This window comes from Microcaecilia unicolor, chromosome 8 (genome assembly GCF_901765095.1).
Source record: "Microcaecilia unicolor chromosome 8, aMicUni1.1, whole genome shotgun sequence".
Taxonomy (NCBI): domain Eukaryota; kingdom Metazoa; phylum Chordata; class Amphibia; order Gymnophiona; family Siphonopidae; genus Microcaecilia; species Microcaecilia unicolor.
Window position 1 is genome coordinate 1,038,177 of NC_044038.1, and position 16,538 is coordinate 1,054,714.

At 43.7% G+C, this 16,538-nt stretch overlaps 1 protein-coding gene across 1 annotated transcript in view; it reads left to right on the top strand.

The window, feature by feature from the left end:
- The first annotated feature begins 693 nt into the window (after positions 1-693).
- The window catches only part of SCNN1B (sodium channel epithelial 1 beta subunit), a 54,115-nt gene continuing 38,270 nt past the window's right edge, over positions 694-16,538 (top strand). Inside the window, 3 exon segments of the mRNA XM_030212902.1 lie at positions 694-768; positions 15,892-16,213; positions 16,324-16,538. Of these exon segments, the coding sequence (XP_030068762.1) occupies positions 15,897-16,213; positions 16,324-16,538 (532 nt within the window). The 5' untranslated portion in view covers positions 694-768; positions 15,892-15,896.

Consider the following 16,538-nt stretch of genomic DNA (forward strand, 5'->3'; position numbering starts at 1 on the left):
CTTCTAAATTGGTTTGTTTATTTATTTATTTACACTGATGCTTGTCATGTCCTCTACTTGGGTGCCTGGTGTTTCTCAGCTCCTCCGCACCCCTTGTGCATCTTAAGGATCTTGGCTGGTGGCCTCTAGCCTTACCCCTGGTGGATACCCAGTACCATTTCAGGCTCTGTGTGTGAAAAAACCTCATGCATGATAAGCCACAGTTTGGGAGTAATTAAGAGTTACATAGACTTCCAAGTGACTAGACTAAGCTGTGTGAGACAATGTGTTTCTCTTGTTGGGCAGACTGGATGGACCGTACAGGTCTTTATCTGCCGTCATCTACTATGTTACTATGAGGAAGGGACTGTCTTGCCTAAATAACTTTAAGTAAAGTTATGGATCAGGTCCATGAAGTCTCATATCCTCCAGCACCCCCAGTTCAGTCTTTTCCTGTCTTCTCAGCCCTTGCAATTGCAACACCAGTTAAAAACCCTCGATCATCATTAGCAGAGTAAATCCTCCCATCACTTCTGCTGCTCCTCAGGTATCGTTCGCCACCAGTTCACATCTTTCACCTGCTGCCCGGATCCTTCACCCCTACCTACCATCAGCAGCAGCTCCTCCTCCACAAACCCTGCCTGTCCCTCCACATCCACAACCAACCACCCCAGCAGCCACATCTTCCCTCCCTCACTCCTCTGCTCCCTCCCCTTTCGCTCTCACCCGTCCGGGGACACTCAGGATCTCTGTCTCCACTTCACAGACAGGGCAGCCGGCAGAAAGAAGGTAGGGGAGGCTGGAGGGGGTTGGGAGCTGCTTTTTGGTGATGGGGGAACGGGACGGGAATGTTAAAAAGTCTTGCTGGGGAGACTGGGGTGGAGCAGAGCAGTCCAGCTCGGACCTCAGCTCCTTTATTGCTTACAAAATGCAAAGCTTGTTTCAATTGCACACAAACGTTTCAATTCTTTCCTGAAATGTTTTGTAAACACAACCTGTCTCCCCTTTATCCCGCCGCCTGAGTCGCATTCGGAGATTAATTGCGCGTGAAATGATACATTGGCTCTGATGTTTCGCTAAGCCTTGAAAGGAGACTTTTTCTGCTGTTTGTGATGAAAAGCTTAGGAGCTCCTTCGGTTCTTTTTCTGTTACTGCCTCTGCTCGGCACTTTGCAAGAGAGGTTACACTCGTTTCTTCTTTTTTTTTCTGTTCATACATCGCTTGTGAGGTGGTGGGAGGCAGTAGCGAAGCCCAAAGGGAATGTGAGTAGGTCACATGGAGTCACCTCTGTTGGAATACTGGAGTTGTGATTTAATTCTAGGCTTAAGGTCATCTGAATCATTCTGTCCAATTATTCATGTTCAGAAAGTAGACCAAACTTTAATGTTTTATCTGAAAGACATTGCTCTAAGAAGCAAGATGCCCCAACATGGAATGAGGCAGGAATAGCTCTGTTCTGTGCCCCACCCCCCACCTTGCTGGGTCAGTGGGTCACTGCTGGTTCAGGTAAGATTATGACCCCTAATACCATGCTTGGTCAAGGGGTCAGTGTTGATTCAGAAAAGGGGGAGTCATAGATGAGCCAAGAGGGGCATCTTCAACTTTCAGCTCAGTTCCTACAAATTGCCCCAGTCCAAGGTAGAGAGCCTATCCTAGCTAGCAGGGATCCAGAGACCCCCCCCCCCCCCCCACACACACACTAGCTAAAGTGCTCTGCCTTATTCTGCTGCCAGCACCAGAACCTTATGGGTGACAGGTCCCATTGATCATCAACCCTTAAGATTTCAATGCATATGCAGTGCTGGCTGCAGATCAAGAAAGGCAGAGCAGTGGAAAGTGAAGCCACAGGCCCCCACCCCCTCCCCCTTTACCACAAGGACCAGATACCAGGGATAAGTGTCCTGTTTGTCTGTCCTAATTAGATTGTAAGCGCTGTCGAGCAGGGACTGTCTCTTCATGCTCAAGTGTACAGCGCTGTGTACGTCTAGTAGCGCTATAGAAATGATTAGTAGTAGTAGCAGATGCTGGGAGGGGGAGCAGAGGAAAGGCCTGAGGCTGATGGAGAGAGAGAACACATCCCTGAGGGGCAGGAGGAGATGCAGGAAGAATACATCCAGGGAAGTAGGCTGGAGGTCAGGTACTAGGGGGAGGGAAGCAGAACAAATGCTAGGAAAAGGGCAGAGACAGAGGCAGGCTGAGGAAGGAAACCTGGGGAGCTGGGTACAGGGAGAACAGAGAATCAAATGAGGATGGGTATTGGTGGGTAGGTTGGGAGAGTGAAGACTTTGAAGGAGGAGAATATGGAGACTAAGTTTCAGCAAAGACTTGAAATTAGGAAGATAGGAAGGAGTCAGTGGTTGGGTGTGGAGAGTAAGAGGAGAGGGGGGGGGGAGGAATGGGAGGCAGTAGAAAAAAGAAGCTGTAAGGATGAAACAGGGGGATGAATGGGTGGAAATTAGGGCGGGGAAGGGTGGGTGAGGTTGCATAGGAGGTAAGACACAGAAGAAAAGATCTAGAGATAAGGGAAAAGTAACAAGAAGGGAAATGAGGCAGAGACAAGCTCATGAGGAGCTAGAGAAGGGTGGAAAAGAGCAACTACATAGTGGGAGGCAAAGAGGAGATTGAGGAAGCAGGCTGCTAGGTGAGAAGCCAAAAGAGGGATATTGAAGACTGCAGGGTGAGAGAAGGAGAGGAGACAGAAGACAGGCAGACAAGAGAATGATGAAATGAAAGATCATTGTCAGAGCCCAGAGGCTCAGAGGCAAAGGTGGGTGGTAGAAGCCATAAACTAGTTGATGGATCTTGGTCTGATTCAGCACAACTTTTCTTATGCATGACTAGTTCCCACATTAGTGAGAGCAGAATGCTCAGAGGCTCTAGTGTGAGAAACACATGCACCAAAAATCAGTGCAAATTGCATGCAGATGTAGTCAGACAGATGCTAATGAGGTCATTCCCAATTCCCTCCCAATGCGGAGAACATAAGAAAGTGGCCCTTACCAGCTCAGAGCAGGTGTTAGGGTGTTTGAAGAGAGGAGTTCTCACGATTCCAATTTTTGTTTAATTTCAAAGCAGAAGGAAGCCCGTGCAACCCCTTAAGTGCCAGTAGTGAGAAAAAAATGTGTGAGAGTCTTAATAGCAAACCTGAAAGTGAAAGCACACATTGGTGCCTATTTCTTGCATTTAAATATAAGCCTTCCAAGTAAAAAAAATAAAATAAAAATTGAAAGCTTATATTTAAAGGTGCAGAAAACAGAAGCCAGTGTGTGCTTCGCGTTCAGGTTTGCCTGGCGCAAGCGTACAGGAGCTGGGATTATCATGAAACTCTTCTACGCATGTGCCAAGCAAATCCTCCCTCCTTGCTTTCGCTTTAACATTGCGCATATGATTTGCATACCATTTCCTTTGAGCATTGGTGAGCTAATTTTCTGCGCTGATCCGGCAGTACAGTTTCTGCACTGTTGGCTTACAGTGGGAGTTTTGAGCATCAGGGCAAGAGAGAGGAGAAAAGGGAAAAAAAGAAAGAAACTGTAAATGAAAACCTAGGAAAGGACTTCATAGAACACCACAGTGGGAAAAAAGGGAAATGGGACTTGATATACTGCCTTTCTGGGGGTTTTGCAACTACATTCTACTACTACTACTACTATTTAGCATTTCTATAGCGCTACAAGGCATACGCAGCGCTGCACAAACATAGAAGAAAGACAGTCCCTGCTCAAAGAGCTTACAATCTAATAGACAAAAAATAAATAAAGTAAGCAAATCAAATCAATTAATGTGAACGGGAAGGAAGAGAGGAGGGTAGGTGGAGGCGAGTGGTTACAAGTGGTTACGAGTCAAAAGCAATGCTAAAGAGGTGGGCTTTCAGTCTAGATTTAAAGGTGGCCAAGGATGGGGCAAGACGTAGGGGCTCAGGAAGTTTATTCCAGGTGTAAGGTGCAGCGAGACAGAAGGCGCGAAGTCTGGAGTTGGCAGTAGTGGAGAAGGGAACAGATAAGAAGGATTTATCCATGGAGCGGAGTGCACGGGAAAGGGTGTAAGGAAGGATGAGTGTGGAGAGTTACTGGGGAGTGAATACATTTATAGGTTAGTAGAAGAAGTTTGAACAGGATGCAAAAACGGATAGGGAGCCAGTGAAGGGTCTTGAGGAGAGGAGTAGTATGAGTAAAGCGACCCTGGCGGAAGATGAGACGGGCAGCAGAGTTTTGAACCGACTGGAGAGGGGAGAGGTGACTAAGTTGGAGGCCAGCAAGAAGCAGATTGCAGTAGTCTAAACGAGAGGTGACAAGGGTGTGGATGAGGGTTTTGGTAGAGTGCTCGGAAAGAAAGGGGCGGATTTTACGGATGTTGTAAAGAAAGAAACGACAGGTCTTGGCGGTCTGCTGGATATGAGCAGAGAAGGAGAGAGAAGAGTCAAAGATGACCCCAAGGTTTCGAGCTGAGGAGACAGGGAGAATGAGAGAGCCATCAACAGAAATAGAAAATGGGGGGAGCGGGGAGGTGGGTTTGGGGGGAAAAATGAGAAGCTCGGTTTTGGTCATATTTAATTTCAGGTGGCATTGAGACATCCAGGCAGCAATGTCAGACAAGCACGCTGAAACTTTGGTTTGGATGCAAGGTGAGATATCAGGGGTAGAAAGGTAGATTTGGGAGTCATCAGCATAGAGATGGTATGAAAAGCCATGGGATGAGATTAATGAATCAAGGGAAGAAGTGTAGATAGAAAAGAGGAGGGGACCAAGAACAGAACCCTGAGGTACGCCAACAGGCAGAGGGATAGAAGTAGAAGAGGATCCACCAGAGTGAACACTAAAGGTGCGGAGGGAGAGGTAGGAAGAGAACCAGGAAAGGACAGAGCCCTGGAATCCAAGTGAGGACAGGGTATCGAGAAGTATGCTGTGATCGACAGTGTCAAAAGCAGCGGAAAGATCAAGAAGAATGAGGATGGAATATTGACCTCTGGATTTAGCCAGTAATAGGTCATTGGAGACTTTAGTAAGCGCAGTTTCGGTTGAGTGGAGAGGGCGAAAACCAGATTGTAATGGTTTACATATATTCAAGTACTTATTTTGTACCAGGGGCAATGGAGGGTTAAGTGACTTGCCCAGAGTCACAAGGAGCTGCAGTGGGAATTGAACCCAGTTCCCCAGGATCAAAGTCCACTGCACTAACCACTAGGCTACTCCTCCACTCATTCCACCAATAAGAGCCAACCTCATCAGTGATGTCACAATGGCTTGATTGCCCGATACTTGGCTCACTTCTGATATTGTGATGTCATAAGGGAAAGGGGGAAATGGGACTTGATATACTGCCTTTCTGAGGTTTTTGCAACTACATTCAAAGCGGTTTACATATATTCAGGTACTTATTTTGTACCAGGGGCAATGGAGGGTTAAGTGACTTGCCCAGAGTCACAAGGAGCTGCAGTGGGAATTGAACCCAGTTCCCCAGGATCAAAGTCCATTGTACTAACCACTAGGCTACTCCTCCACTACCAGAAACAACTGATCAGACACAAAAGTGCAAGAAAATATTTTATTTTGAGTTTTAGTGATTATAATACATCAGCTTTGGCAGTGCCCCTTTTTTTTAGCTATGTATTTTGCTCAGTTCAGGTGGAAATGTATTTCTGTTGGTTTCCTCAATGTTCCATTGCTCACAGTCTGCTGTCGGGATTTTCTTGTCAGCATGTTTCTATTTTGTAATTGTAGCCCTTTTTTCTGTGTTAGGTAAGGGTTGTTCCTTGTGTGTTCCCCAGGTGCAATATTTGTATCAGGTTCTAGTTTTTGTGGAGGGATCTGACGTTCTCTTTTCACAGTACTTGCTGCCCTTCTTCTCATAGGTAAGGTTTCTTCTGTTTGAGTCTTCATAACATAACAGCATAAGAAAAGTTGTGCTGAATCAGACCAAGATCCATCAAGTCCAACAGGCTGTCTCGGAGAGTAACATAATAGATAACGGCAGAAAAAGACCTGCACGGTCCATCCAGTCTGCCCAACAAGATAAAGTCATATGTGTTACTTTTTGTGTATACCTTACCTTGATTTGTATCTGCCATTTTCAGGGCACAGACCATAGAAGTCTGCCCAGCACTAGCTCCGCCTCCCACCACCAGTTAAGCTTCTGAGGATCCATTCCTTCTGAAAAGGATTCCTTTATGTTTATCCCACGCATGTTTGAATTCCGTTATCGTTTTCATCTCCAACACCTCCCGCGGGAGGGCATTCCAAGCATCCACTACTCCGTGAAAAAATACTTCCTGACATTTTTCTTGAGTCTGCCCCCCTTCAATCTCATTTCATGTCCTCTAGTTCTACCACCTTCCCATCTACGGAAAAGGTTCGTTTGCGGATTAATACCTTTCAAATATTTGAACGTCTGTATCATATCACCCCTGTTTCTCCTTTCCTCCAGGGTATACATGTTCAGGTCAACAAGTCTCTCCTCATATGTCTTGTAACGCAAATCTCATACCATTCTCATAGCTTTTCTTTGCACCGCTTCAATTCTTTTTACATCCTTAGCAAGATACGGCCTCCAAAACTGAACACAATACTCCAGGTGGGGCCTCACCAACGACTTATACAGGGGCATTAAAACCTCTTTTCTTCTGCTGGTCACACCTCTCTCTATGCAGCCTAGCAACCTTCTAGCTATGGCCACCGCCTTGTCACACTGTTTTGTTGCCTTCAGATCCTCAGATACTATTACCCCATGATCCCTCTCCCCGTCCGTACATATCAGACTCTCACCGCCTAACACATACATCTCCCATGGATTTCTACTCCAATGCATCACTTTGCATTTCTTCGCATTGAATTTTAATTGCCAAACCTTAGACCATTCTTCTAGCTTCCTCAGATCCTTTTTCATGTTTTCCACTCCCTCCCGGGTGTCCACTCTGTTACAAATCTTAGTATCATGCGCAAAAAGGCAAACTTTACCTTCTAACCCTTCGGCAATGTCACTCACAAATATACTGAACAGAATCGGCCCCAGCACCGATTCCTGAGGCACCCCACTACTCACCTTTCCCTCCTCTGAGCGAATTCCATTAACCACCACCCTCTGGCATCTGTCCGTCAACCAGTTCCTAATCCAGTTCACCACGTCGGGTCGTATCTTCAGCCTGTCAAGTTTATTCAAGAGCCTCCTGTGGGGAACCGTGTCAAAAGCTTTGCTGAAATCTAAGTAGATTACGTCTATAGCACGGCCCTTATTCAATTCTCCAGTCACCCAGTCAAAGAATTCAATGAGATTCGTTTGGCACGATTTAAATTTGGTAAAACCATGTTGTCTCGGATCTTGCAACTTATTGTCTTCCAGAAAATTCACTATCCTTTCCTTCAGCATCGCTTCCATTACTTTTCCAATAACCGAAGTGAGGCTTACTAGCCTGTAGTTTCCAGCTTCTTCCCTCTCACCACTTTTGTGAAGAGGGACTACGTCCGCCGTTCTCCAATCCCACGGAGCCTCTCCCGTCTCCAAGGATTTATTAAACAAATCTTTACGAGGACCCGCCAGAACCTCTCTGAGCTCCCTCAATATCCTGGGGTGGATCCCATCCTGTCACACGGCTTTGTCCACCTTTAGATTTTCAAGTTGTTCATACACACTCTCTTCAGTGAATGTACATAAGTACATAAGTAATGCCATACATATTCTGCGAATTAGAAAAGAAAGACGGAACTCCAAAAGACAGCCGGCCTGGTTGAAAAGTGAGGTGAAGGAAGCTATTAGGGCTAAAAGAAACGCCTTCAGAAAATGGAAGAAGGAACCGTCTGAAAATAACAAGAAGCAGCATAAGGAGTGTCAAAGCAAATGCAAGGCGCAGATAAAGGAGGCCAAGAGGGATTACGAAAAAAAGATAGCATTAGAGGCAAAAAAACATAGTAAAAATTTTTTTCGGTATATTAAAAGCAGGAAGCCGGCAAAAGAATTGGTTGGGCCGCTGGATGACCGAGGGGTAAAAGGGGCGATCAAGGAAGACAAAGACGTAGCAGAGAGACTGGATGAATTCTTTGCTTCGGTCTTCACCGAGGAAGATTTGGGTGGGATACCGGTGTCGGAAATGGTATTTCAAGCGGACGAGTCGGAGAAACTTACTGACTTCACGGTAAACCTGGGGCAGTTTGGCAAACTGAAGAGTAGCAAATCTCCTGGACCGGATGGTATTCATCCTAGAGTACTGATAGAACTGAAAAATGAGCTTGCGGAGCTACTACTAGTGATATGCAACTTATCCTTAAAATCGAGCGTGGTACCGGAAGATTGGAGGGTGGCCAATGTAACGCCCATTTTTAAAAAAGGCTCCAGGGGAGATCCGGGAAATTATAGACCGGTGAGTCTGACGTCGGTGCCGGGGAAAATGGTAGAGGCTATTATTAAAAACAAAATTACAGAGCACATCCGAGGACATGGATTACTGAGACCGAGTCAGCACGGCTTTTGTGTGGGGAAATCTTGCCTGACCAATTTACTTCAATTCTTTGAAGGAGTAAACAAACATGTGGACAAAGGGGAGCCAGTTGATATTGTGTATCTGGATTTTCAAAAGGCGTTTGACAAGGTACCTCATGAAAGGCTACAGAGGAAATTGGAGGGTCATGGGATAGGAGGAAATGTCCTATTGTGGATTAAAAACTGGTTGAAGGATAGGAAACAGAGAGTGGGGTTAAATGGGCAGTATTCACAATGGAGAAGGGTAGTTAGTGGGGTTCCTCAGGGGTCTGTGCTAGGACCGCTGCTTTTTAATATATTTATAAATGATTTAGAGATGGGAGTAACTAGCGAGGTAATTAAATTTGCTGATGACACAAAGTTATTCAAAGTCGTTAACTCGCGACAGGATTGTGAAAAATTACAAGAGGACCTTACGAGATTGGGAGACTAGGCGGCTAAATGGCAGATGACGTTTAATGTGAGCAAGTGCAAGGTGATGCATGTGGGAAAAAAGAACCCGAATTATAGCTACGCCATGCAAGGTTCCACGTTAGGAGTTACGGACCAAGAAAGGGATCTGGGTGTCGTCGTCGATAACACACTGAAACCTTCTGCTCAGTGTGCTGCTGCGGCTAGGAAAGTGAATAGAATGTTGGGTATTATTAGGAAAGGTATGGAAAACAGGTGTGAGGATGTTATAATGCCGTTGTATCGCTCCATGGTGCGACCGCACCTTGAGTATTGTGTTCAATTCTGGTCGCCGCATCTCAAGAAAGATATAGTAGAATTGGAAAAGGTGCAGCGAAGGGCGACTAAAATGATAGCGGGGATGGGACGACTTCCCTATGAAGAAAGACTAAGGTGGCTAGGGCTATTCAGCTTGGAGAAGAGACGGCTGAGGGGAGACATGATAGAGGTATATAAAATAATGAGTGGAGTGGAATAGGTGGATGTGAAGCGTCTGTTCACGCTTTCCAAAAGTACTAGGACTAGGGGGCATGCGATTAAACTACAGTGTAGTAAATTTAAAACAAATCAGAGAAAATATTTCTTCACCCAACGTGTAATTAAACTCTGGAATTCATTGCCGGAAAATGTGGTGAAGGCGATTAGCTTAGCAGAGTTTAAAAAGGGGTTGGACGGTTTCCTAAAGGACAAGTCCATAAACCGCTACAAAACGGACTTGGAAAAATCCAAAATCCCAGGAATAACATGTATAGAATGTTTGTACGTTTGGGAAGCTTGCCAGGTGCCCTTGGCCTGGATTGGCCGCTGTCGTGGACAAGATGCTGGGCTTGATGAACCCTTGGTCTTTTCCCAGTATAGCATTACTTATGTACTTATGTACTTATGCGTGCAAATGTATGAGAAACTGGTCGCGTATGTGGATTTATATTTTAATCCTTTACAGTTAGGATAGTGTAAATTGAGGAATGTGCGTGCTGAATATTAACCAGAATATTAAGAGAAAGTTGACTAACTTCAACACCTAACATTCTTGAGACTGAATCACGTTTTAAATCAAAATTACCAGTCTTAACAGTAGGATTATCTTACAAAAAAGCCAATGGGCCAATCCAAAGAAATGTAGTTTTCTCTTTGTTTAACTTGAATGAGTTGTACCCAGGCATCAACCACCTCAAACAATGCAGCAAATTGGCTTCTTGAAGAAAATTACCCTGGAGTGAAAGGTATCAACACTGTAATGTCATCTGCATAAATTTAAAACTGCAACTGAAGTGAGCCCAAATAATTCGCTATGGGTTGCATCAAAATATTGAACATCAAGGGCGAAAGAGGAGACCCCTGAGGCACTCCACAAACAGCATCTAATTTACACGCACACCTTAATTGAGTAACTGCCAATCAGTGATGATTGACCAATAGCAACCAATTATCAGCACTAATTGGAATTTATGTACGCATCATGTAAATTCTAACGTGTAGCTGGAAAGGGGGCGTGGCCATGAGAGGCATGTGGGCATGTCAGGGTCGTTACTCAAATTTAAGCACGTGGCTATAGAATTCGGTGGAATGCGCCTACATTTAGGTGCAGATATTTACACCAGGTTTTCAGTGGCCTAAATGTAGACGCATTCCCAGGCCCTATGCACTATTCTACAAACCCCAGAACCTGACCCTTTATGTGGAATAAACCTAAACAGATACATTTAACCAGATACTGGCTAAGCTGAGGCACCAGCCTGGGACACCTCTGATCCCTCCCTCCATCTAAATAAACATTTTTGGGCTCGATATTGAGTAATCTGGTCAAAAATTATTAGGGTGGCCCACATTAAAAAAAAAAAAAAAAAGGATTTATGTTGTTAAATTCAAAGTTAACCAGATAAATCCTTTAGAATATCAACCCCATTCTTTTTAACTTGACTTCATACCTCAAAACCTCTCTCTGTCCTTGTGCTAAACACTGTGTTCTTGGATACTACTACTACTACTACTTAACATTTCTAGAGCGCTACTAGGGTTACGCAGCGCTGTACAAATTAATAACTAAGGACGGTCCCTGCTCAGAAGAGCTTAGTTGAGGTCATGTCCTGTAAACGAAAGATTTCGTTTAGATTCTGAGCAAGGTTTTATCAAGAATGGTGCAAGGGTGTTAAGCATCTTTGACTCACCTTCAGCTCTGCATCCTTTTCAATTAACTCTAACTCCTTCTTAGAGAATTTGATGATTAAACTGAAGAATCATGTTCACTCCTCCCAGAACTTGTAAAAAAGAATAAATTATTAGACACCACCTTTTCAATAATAAAGTATGATTCATATGCAGTACATACATAATAGAGACAGTTTAGTTTCATGAACTTGATACACCCCTTACATAATATCAAAGCAGTTCACAATACAATAAAAATCGAGGGGGGGGGGGGATTGTGGGGGGACAGAACAAACCAATGAAATAGAAAGAGGGGAAATAACAGCAAGATAGCAGAAGGGAAGAACAGCTGAGCTACAACTCCCAAACCACAGGTACAGTGCAAAGCCACAAGACCGAAAAGTGATCACCCTCAGCTCATGACTCAGAATTTGCTTATCTTAACCAAAAAGAGGCCAAAATGTATTCCAAAGTCATAGGGCGACAGTTGAAGGATGTGAGCCCAGAAATGAAGACCTAGGTGTATATTTTATAGCACAGAACTCATGGATGTAGTGGATTCAGGGTGTATTATGGATGTGAGCGAGGTCAAGCTTGCAATGTGTGGCATAAATATAGAATCAAAAAGAGGCAGCAGGATTGCAAAATAGAGAAAGTGATTATGAGATCAGGAGAGAAATGACAGGGTGTATAGGATATCAAAATCCTTATTTTGCCTGAGAGAAGAATTTGCATGTTCAAAATGTTTTGCATGCAGAAAGCCAAGACTGAGCTGCAGGTTCCAGGCTCATCCCGTAGAGAGCAAGGAATGTTAAAATATGAAGAATGGTGGTAAAGCAAGGGGTGGAGTTATGGAACAGATGGCATGGAAGGAGGAGAGTGAACTGAAGGGTGTTTGTTGGAAAGCTGATTTTGTTCAGGATTCAAGGTTTGATCAGTTTACTTCTGTGGCATTTTCAGAACCAATGAATTCCACCAGACATAGGGCCAAAGCATGAATGTCATGCCTGTACCTAATAAGCTACATCTAATTCTTCCCACTTTTTAGTTACAATTAGTATTCAACTCGGTCATTTAAGGAATAGTACTCAATTCAAATCAAAACTAGGGATTTAGACTTTCTTACACCTGAGAAATTTGAACATTCCTTCTCTCTAGATTTGACAAATTTTACTGTAAAATCCCTAGATAAACAGTCATTACTGTGGAATTCATCACTCACTGATGCTTACAACACTTTGGGGCTCATTTTCGAAAGAGAAGGACGTCCATCTTTCGACATAAATCGGAGGATGGACGTCCTCTCGGGGACGTCCAAATTGGTATAATTGAAACCCAATTTAGGACGTCTCTAACTGCACTCCGTCGCAATGACAGCCAAAGTTTAAGGGCACATGTCGGAGGCGTAGCAAAGGTGGGACTTGAGTGTGCTTAACACTTGGACGTCCTTGACCCATAATTGAAAAAAACAAGGACGTCCCTGACGAACACTTGGACGTTTTCACCCGGACCTGTTTTTATTATGGCTAGGGCACAAAAAGTTGCCCAAAATGACCAGATGACCAACAGAGAGAATCGGGGATGACCTCCCGTTAGTCCCCCAGTGGTCACTAACCCCTTCCCACCCTCAAAAAACATCTTTCAAAATATGTCGTGCCAGCCTCAGATGTCATACTCAGGTACATGACAGCGCATGCAGGTCCCTGGAGCAGTTTTAGTGGGTACTGCAGTGCACTTCAGATGGGCCCATCCCCCCCTACCTGTTACATTTGTGGAGGAAACAGCGAGCCCTCCAAAACCCACCAAAAACCCACTGTACCCACATCTAGGTGCCCCCCTTCACCCCTAAGGGCTATGGTAGTGGTGTACAGTTGTGGGTTTGGGGGGGAGGTTTGGGGGGCTCAGCACACAAGGTAAGGGAGCTATGTATCTGGGAGCAATTTATGAAGTCCACTGCAGTGCCCCCTAGGGTGCCCGTTTGTTGTCCTAGCATATCAGGGGGACCAGTGCACTAGAAATGCTGGCTCCTCCCACGACCAAATGGCTTGCATTTGGCTGTTTTTGACATGGACGTCTTTGGTTTCAAAAATCACCGGAAATCAGAAACGTCCATGTCTAGGGACGTCCAAATTTAAGGATTTGGACGTCCCTGATGGTATTATCGAAATGAAAGATGGACGTCCATCTTGTTTTGAAAATATGGGTTTCCCCGCCCCTGGATTTCACCGTTTTGCAAGGACGTCCAAATCGCAACTTGGACATCCCTTTCGAAAATGCCCCTCTTTGCCACCTATACATACTGTTTCAAACACTTAAGCCTCATTGAGATACAGAACTCTGGTACACCTATTCTCTACAACTTCTGCAGCGTCAGTTAAGATACCACGAACACCAGTGGAGGAAAAATCCAACTCCTATCACAATAAATGCTTACAAAATGGCTGCAACAGTCTACAAAAAATGTATCCAAAAGGCAAAAATGATGACTTTTCTAAACAAAACTAGAGCTCCTAATTCAGCAAGGCTTTAACAAATCCATCAGGAACTTCTCTGCCCAGTATATTCACACTGTCTGTGAATTCTCTTCATCTTATTTTTCTTCAACAATTCTTTCACTACATTCTTCTCTTGCCTTTTCGACACATAGCCCTATCCCAGCAACTGGCAGAGCTGACTCCTCTTCTACTTCACTTACTAGTAGATTTTCTGCCTTTGATTTTCCGTCTTCATCCATTATGGAAGCTCTTACTAGCATCAGGAAAACTACAGCCCCACAAGATCCCATACCATCACATTTTATCAAAAAATTCTCATTCTGATTCTTTCAATGATTACCACTAGCCTAGAATCTGGCTACTTCCCCACTACTTGGAAACATGTGTCAATTCATCCAAAAGCCAAAGATCTGGCCTTCAAAAGAGAGCACCCCTCCAATTTTCAACCAATTTCAAGCCTTCCGTTTATATCTAAACTTATAGAATCCATGGTCCAAGACCAATTGAATAATTTCTTAGAAAAACCAATTCACTATATCCAAACCAAACTGTCTTTGGAAAGCATCAAAATACCACTTGGCACAGAACAAAGTAGACCTAACAGCTGCGTTCAATCTCATTGATCATGATCTTTTGCTCAAACGCCTACAAGAAATAGGAATTACAGGTCTGGTCCATAAATGGTTTTCTTCATATCTCTGCAATAGAACAAATACAGTGATATGACAAGATTCTCATTCTCAGACGTATATATTCTCTTCCATGTGGGGTATTGCAAGGGGATATACTTGCTCCCACACTTTTCAATATATTTATGTCACCATTGCTTGCTCTTATTCAATCAGTAGACCTTACATCTATGTGAATGATATACAGATTCTCACTACTCTAGATCATAATTCTACTCAAGATATCTCTGTATTGAACACTAAACTTGATCTAATTTCTAATTGGTTATTTTCCCACAGGCTAAAGCTGAATCCTGATAAAACTCAAGGTGTACTTTTCTTATGGAAAAGCAACCCTAAACCAATAACTCCCATTGTTATCTCTGGGTCCACAGTTGTACTTCATCCTACTAAAAAGCTATTGGGTGTTATTTTGGACCAACACCTAAATCTTCGGCCACAGATTTCTGCACTCATTAGCTCCTGCTTCTTTAAACTGCGCACACTCTACTGTGTCAGAAATCTTTTCTCACAAGAGTACTGTGAGTTTTGACACATGCCTTTGTTATTAGCAAGCTAGACTATTGCAATGCACTTTTGCAGGGTATCTGTTCATCAGATATATGACACTTACAGATAGTACAAAACACGGCCATCAAAACCTTACTAATTCTTGTAAATATGATCGTGTGACCCCTTCTTTTGCATCATGAACATTGGCTCCTGGTAACCCATCAAATCACATACAAAATCTTAATTCTCAATTCCAGACAACCATCATATTTGTCACAGTTCTTAACTCCTTATACTCCTCACACAGTCTCCGATCATCACAACAAGGCCACTTAACAATTCCCTCCCTACAGTCTATAAGACACGACACCATTTGCCTACGAATCTTCAGTGTTACAGCCCCTACCTTGTGGAATTCCTTACCCTTATCTCTCAGGTTAGAACCTTCTCATTCCCTTTTTAAATCAACATTATAAACATTCTTATTTTGAGAGCTTTTTCTGCTTAATATCGACCTTAAGCCACCTGATCTAGGGAGGCCTCCTTTGCTCTCTTTGGGATAGGCACTGGCCACCAGTTGTTTGTCCATGGAGATGTTTATCCAATCCTAACCTAGCTGAGATAATATTTAACCATCTCTCTGACCTCGTGCAACTTTCTTTAAATCAGTCGCCTTACTTTCTAACTCTTCTTATTCTCTTACCTATCTATATGTTACATCTTTGCTTTCCCCTTCACTATCAATTATAATGTTCTATTAAGTATTGCGTTGACTTTGTAAGTAGTATACTATGCCATACTTTGTATTGTTAGTTGAATATTTTTACTGCTGTAATTGCCTATTGCTCATGTTTGATCTATTCTTACTGTACACCGCCTTGAGTGAATTCCTTCAAAAAGGCGGTAAATAAATCCTAATAAATAAATAATTTTCCACTTGAATACATCCCTCTCTCTTTTCTTTTCTTCTACCTTTCCTTTTCTTCTTTTACTGTTTTGCTTTCCTTGTAACTCCTTTCATTCTCTCTCACTTTTGATTTTAATATATTATAAACTGCCCCGATGGTACATCCCAGGGCGTCATATCAAGCATGCAATAAACTTGAAACTTGAAGCTATCAGATAAGCAGGTTCTGTGTTTCACTGCTGACATTTAGTTTTCTGTTTGTCAGGCAACATGATAAAAAAGCTGAAGAGATATTCTACCCGGGCTTTGCATCGTTTGCAGAAGGGTCCTGGCTATACCTACAAGGAGCTCTGGATCTGGTACTGTGATAATACCAACACACATGGACCAAAACGCATCATCGCAGAGGGGCCAAAAAAGAAAATCATGTGGTTTATCCTGACCCTGGTGTTCACAGGGCTGGTTCTCTGGCAGTGGGGACTCCTCATACAGACCTACCTATCATATGGAATCAGTGTATCTCTGTCTACTGGATTTAGAACAAACGAATTCCCAGCAGTCACTGTCTGCAATGCAAATCCTTTCAAGTAAGTGTTGCGGTTCCTGTAACCACAGCACTCTGAGTCCAAAAGGCAGGGTCCTGGGATGGCAGCCTCCAGGTAGCAGGACTTACTGAGTTTTTCTTCTCTTTCTTTAGATATTCAAAGGTGAAGCACTTGCTGCAGGAGCTGGATGACTTGGTCTCCACTGCCCTGAAGAGAATCCAGGTCACTAGCCATCCTTCTATGGCAGGACCAGTTGTTCCATCCAACACTACGGGAAACGGATCACACACCCTGGATCCGCGTTTATGGAACTACATCCCATTACTTATCATTGATGAGACTGACCCAGATAATCCAGTGGTTGTTA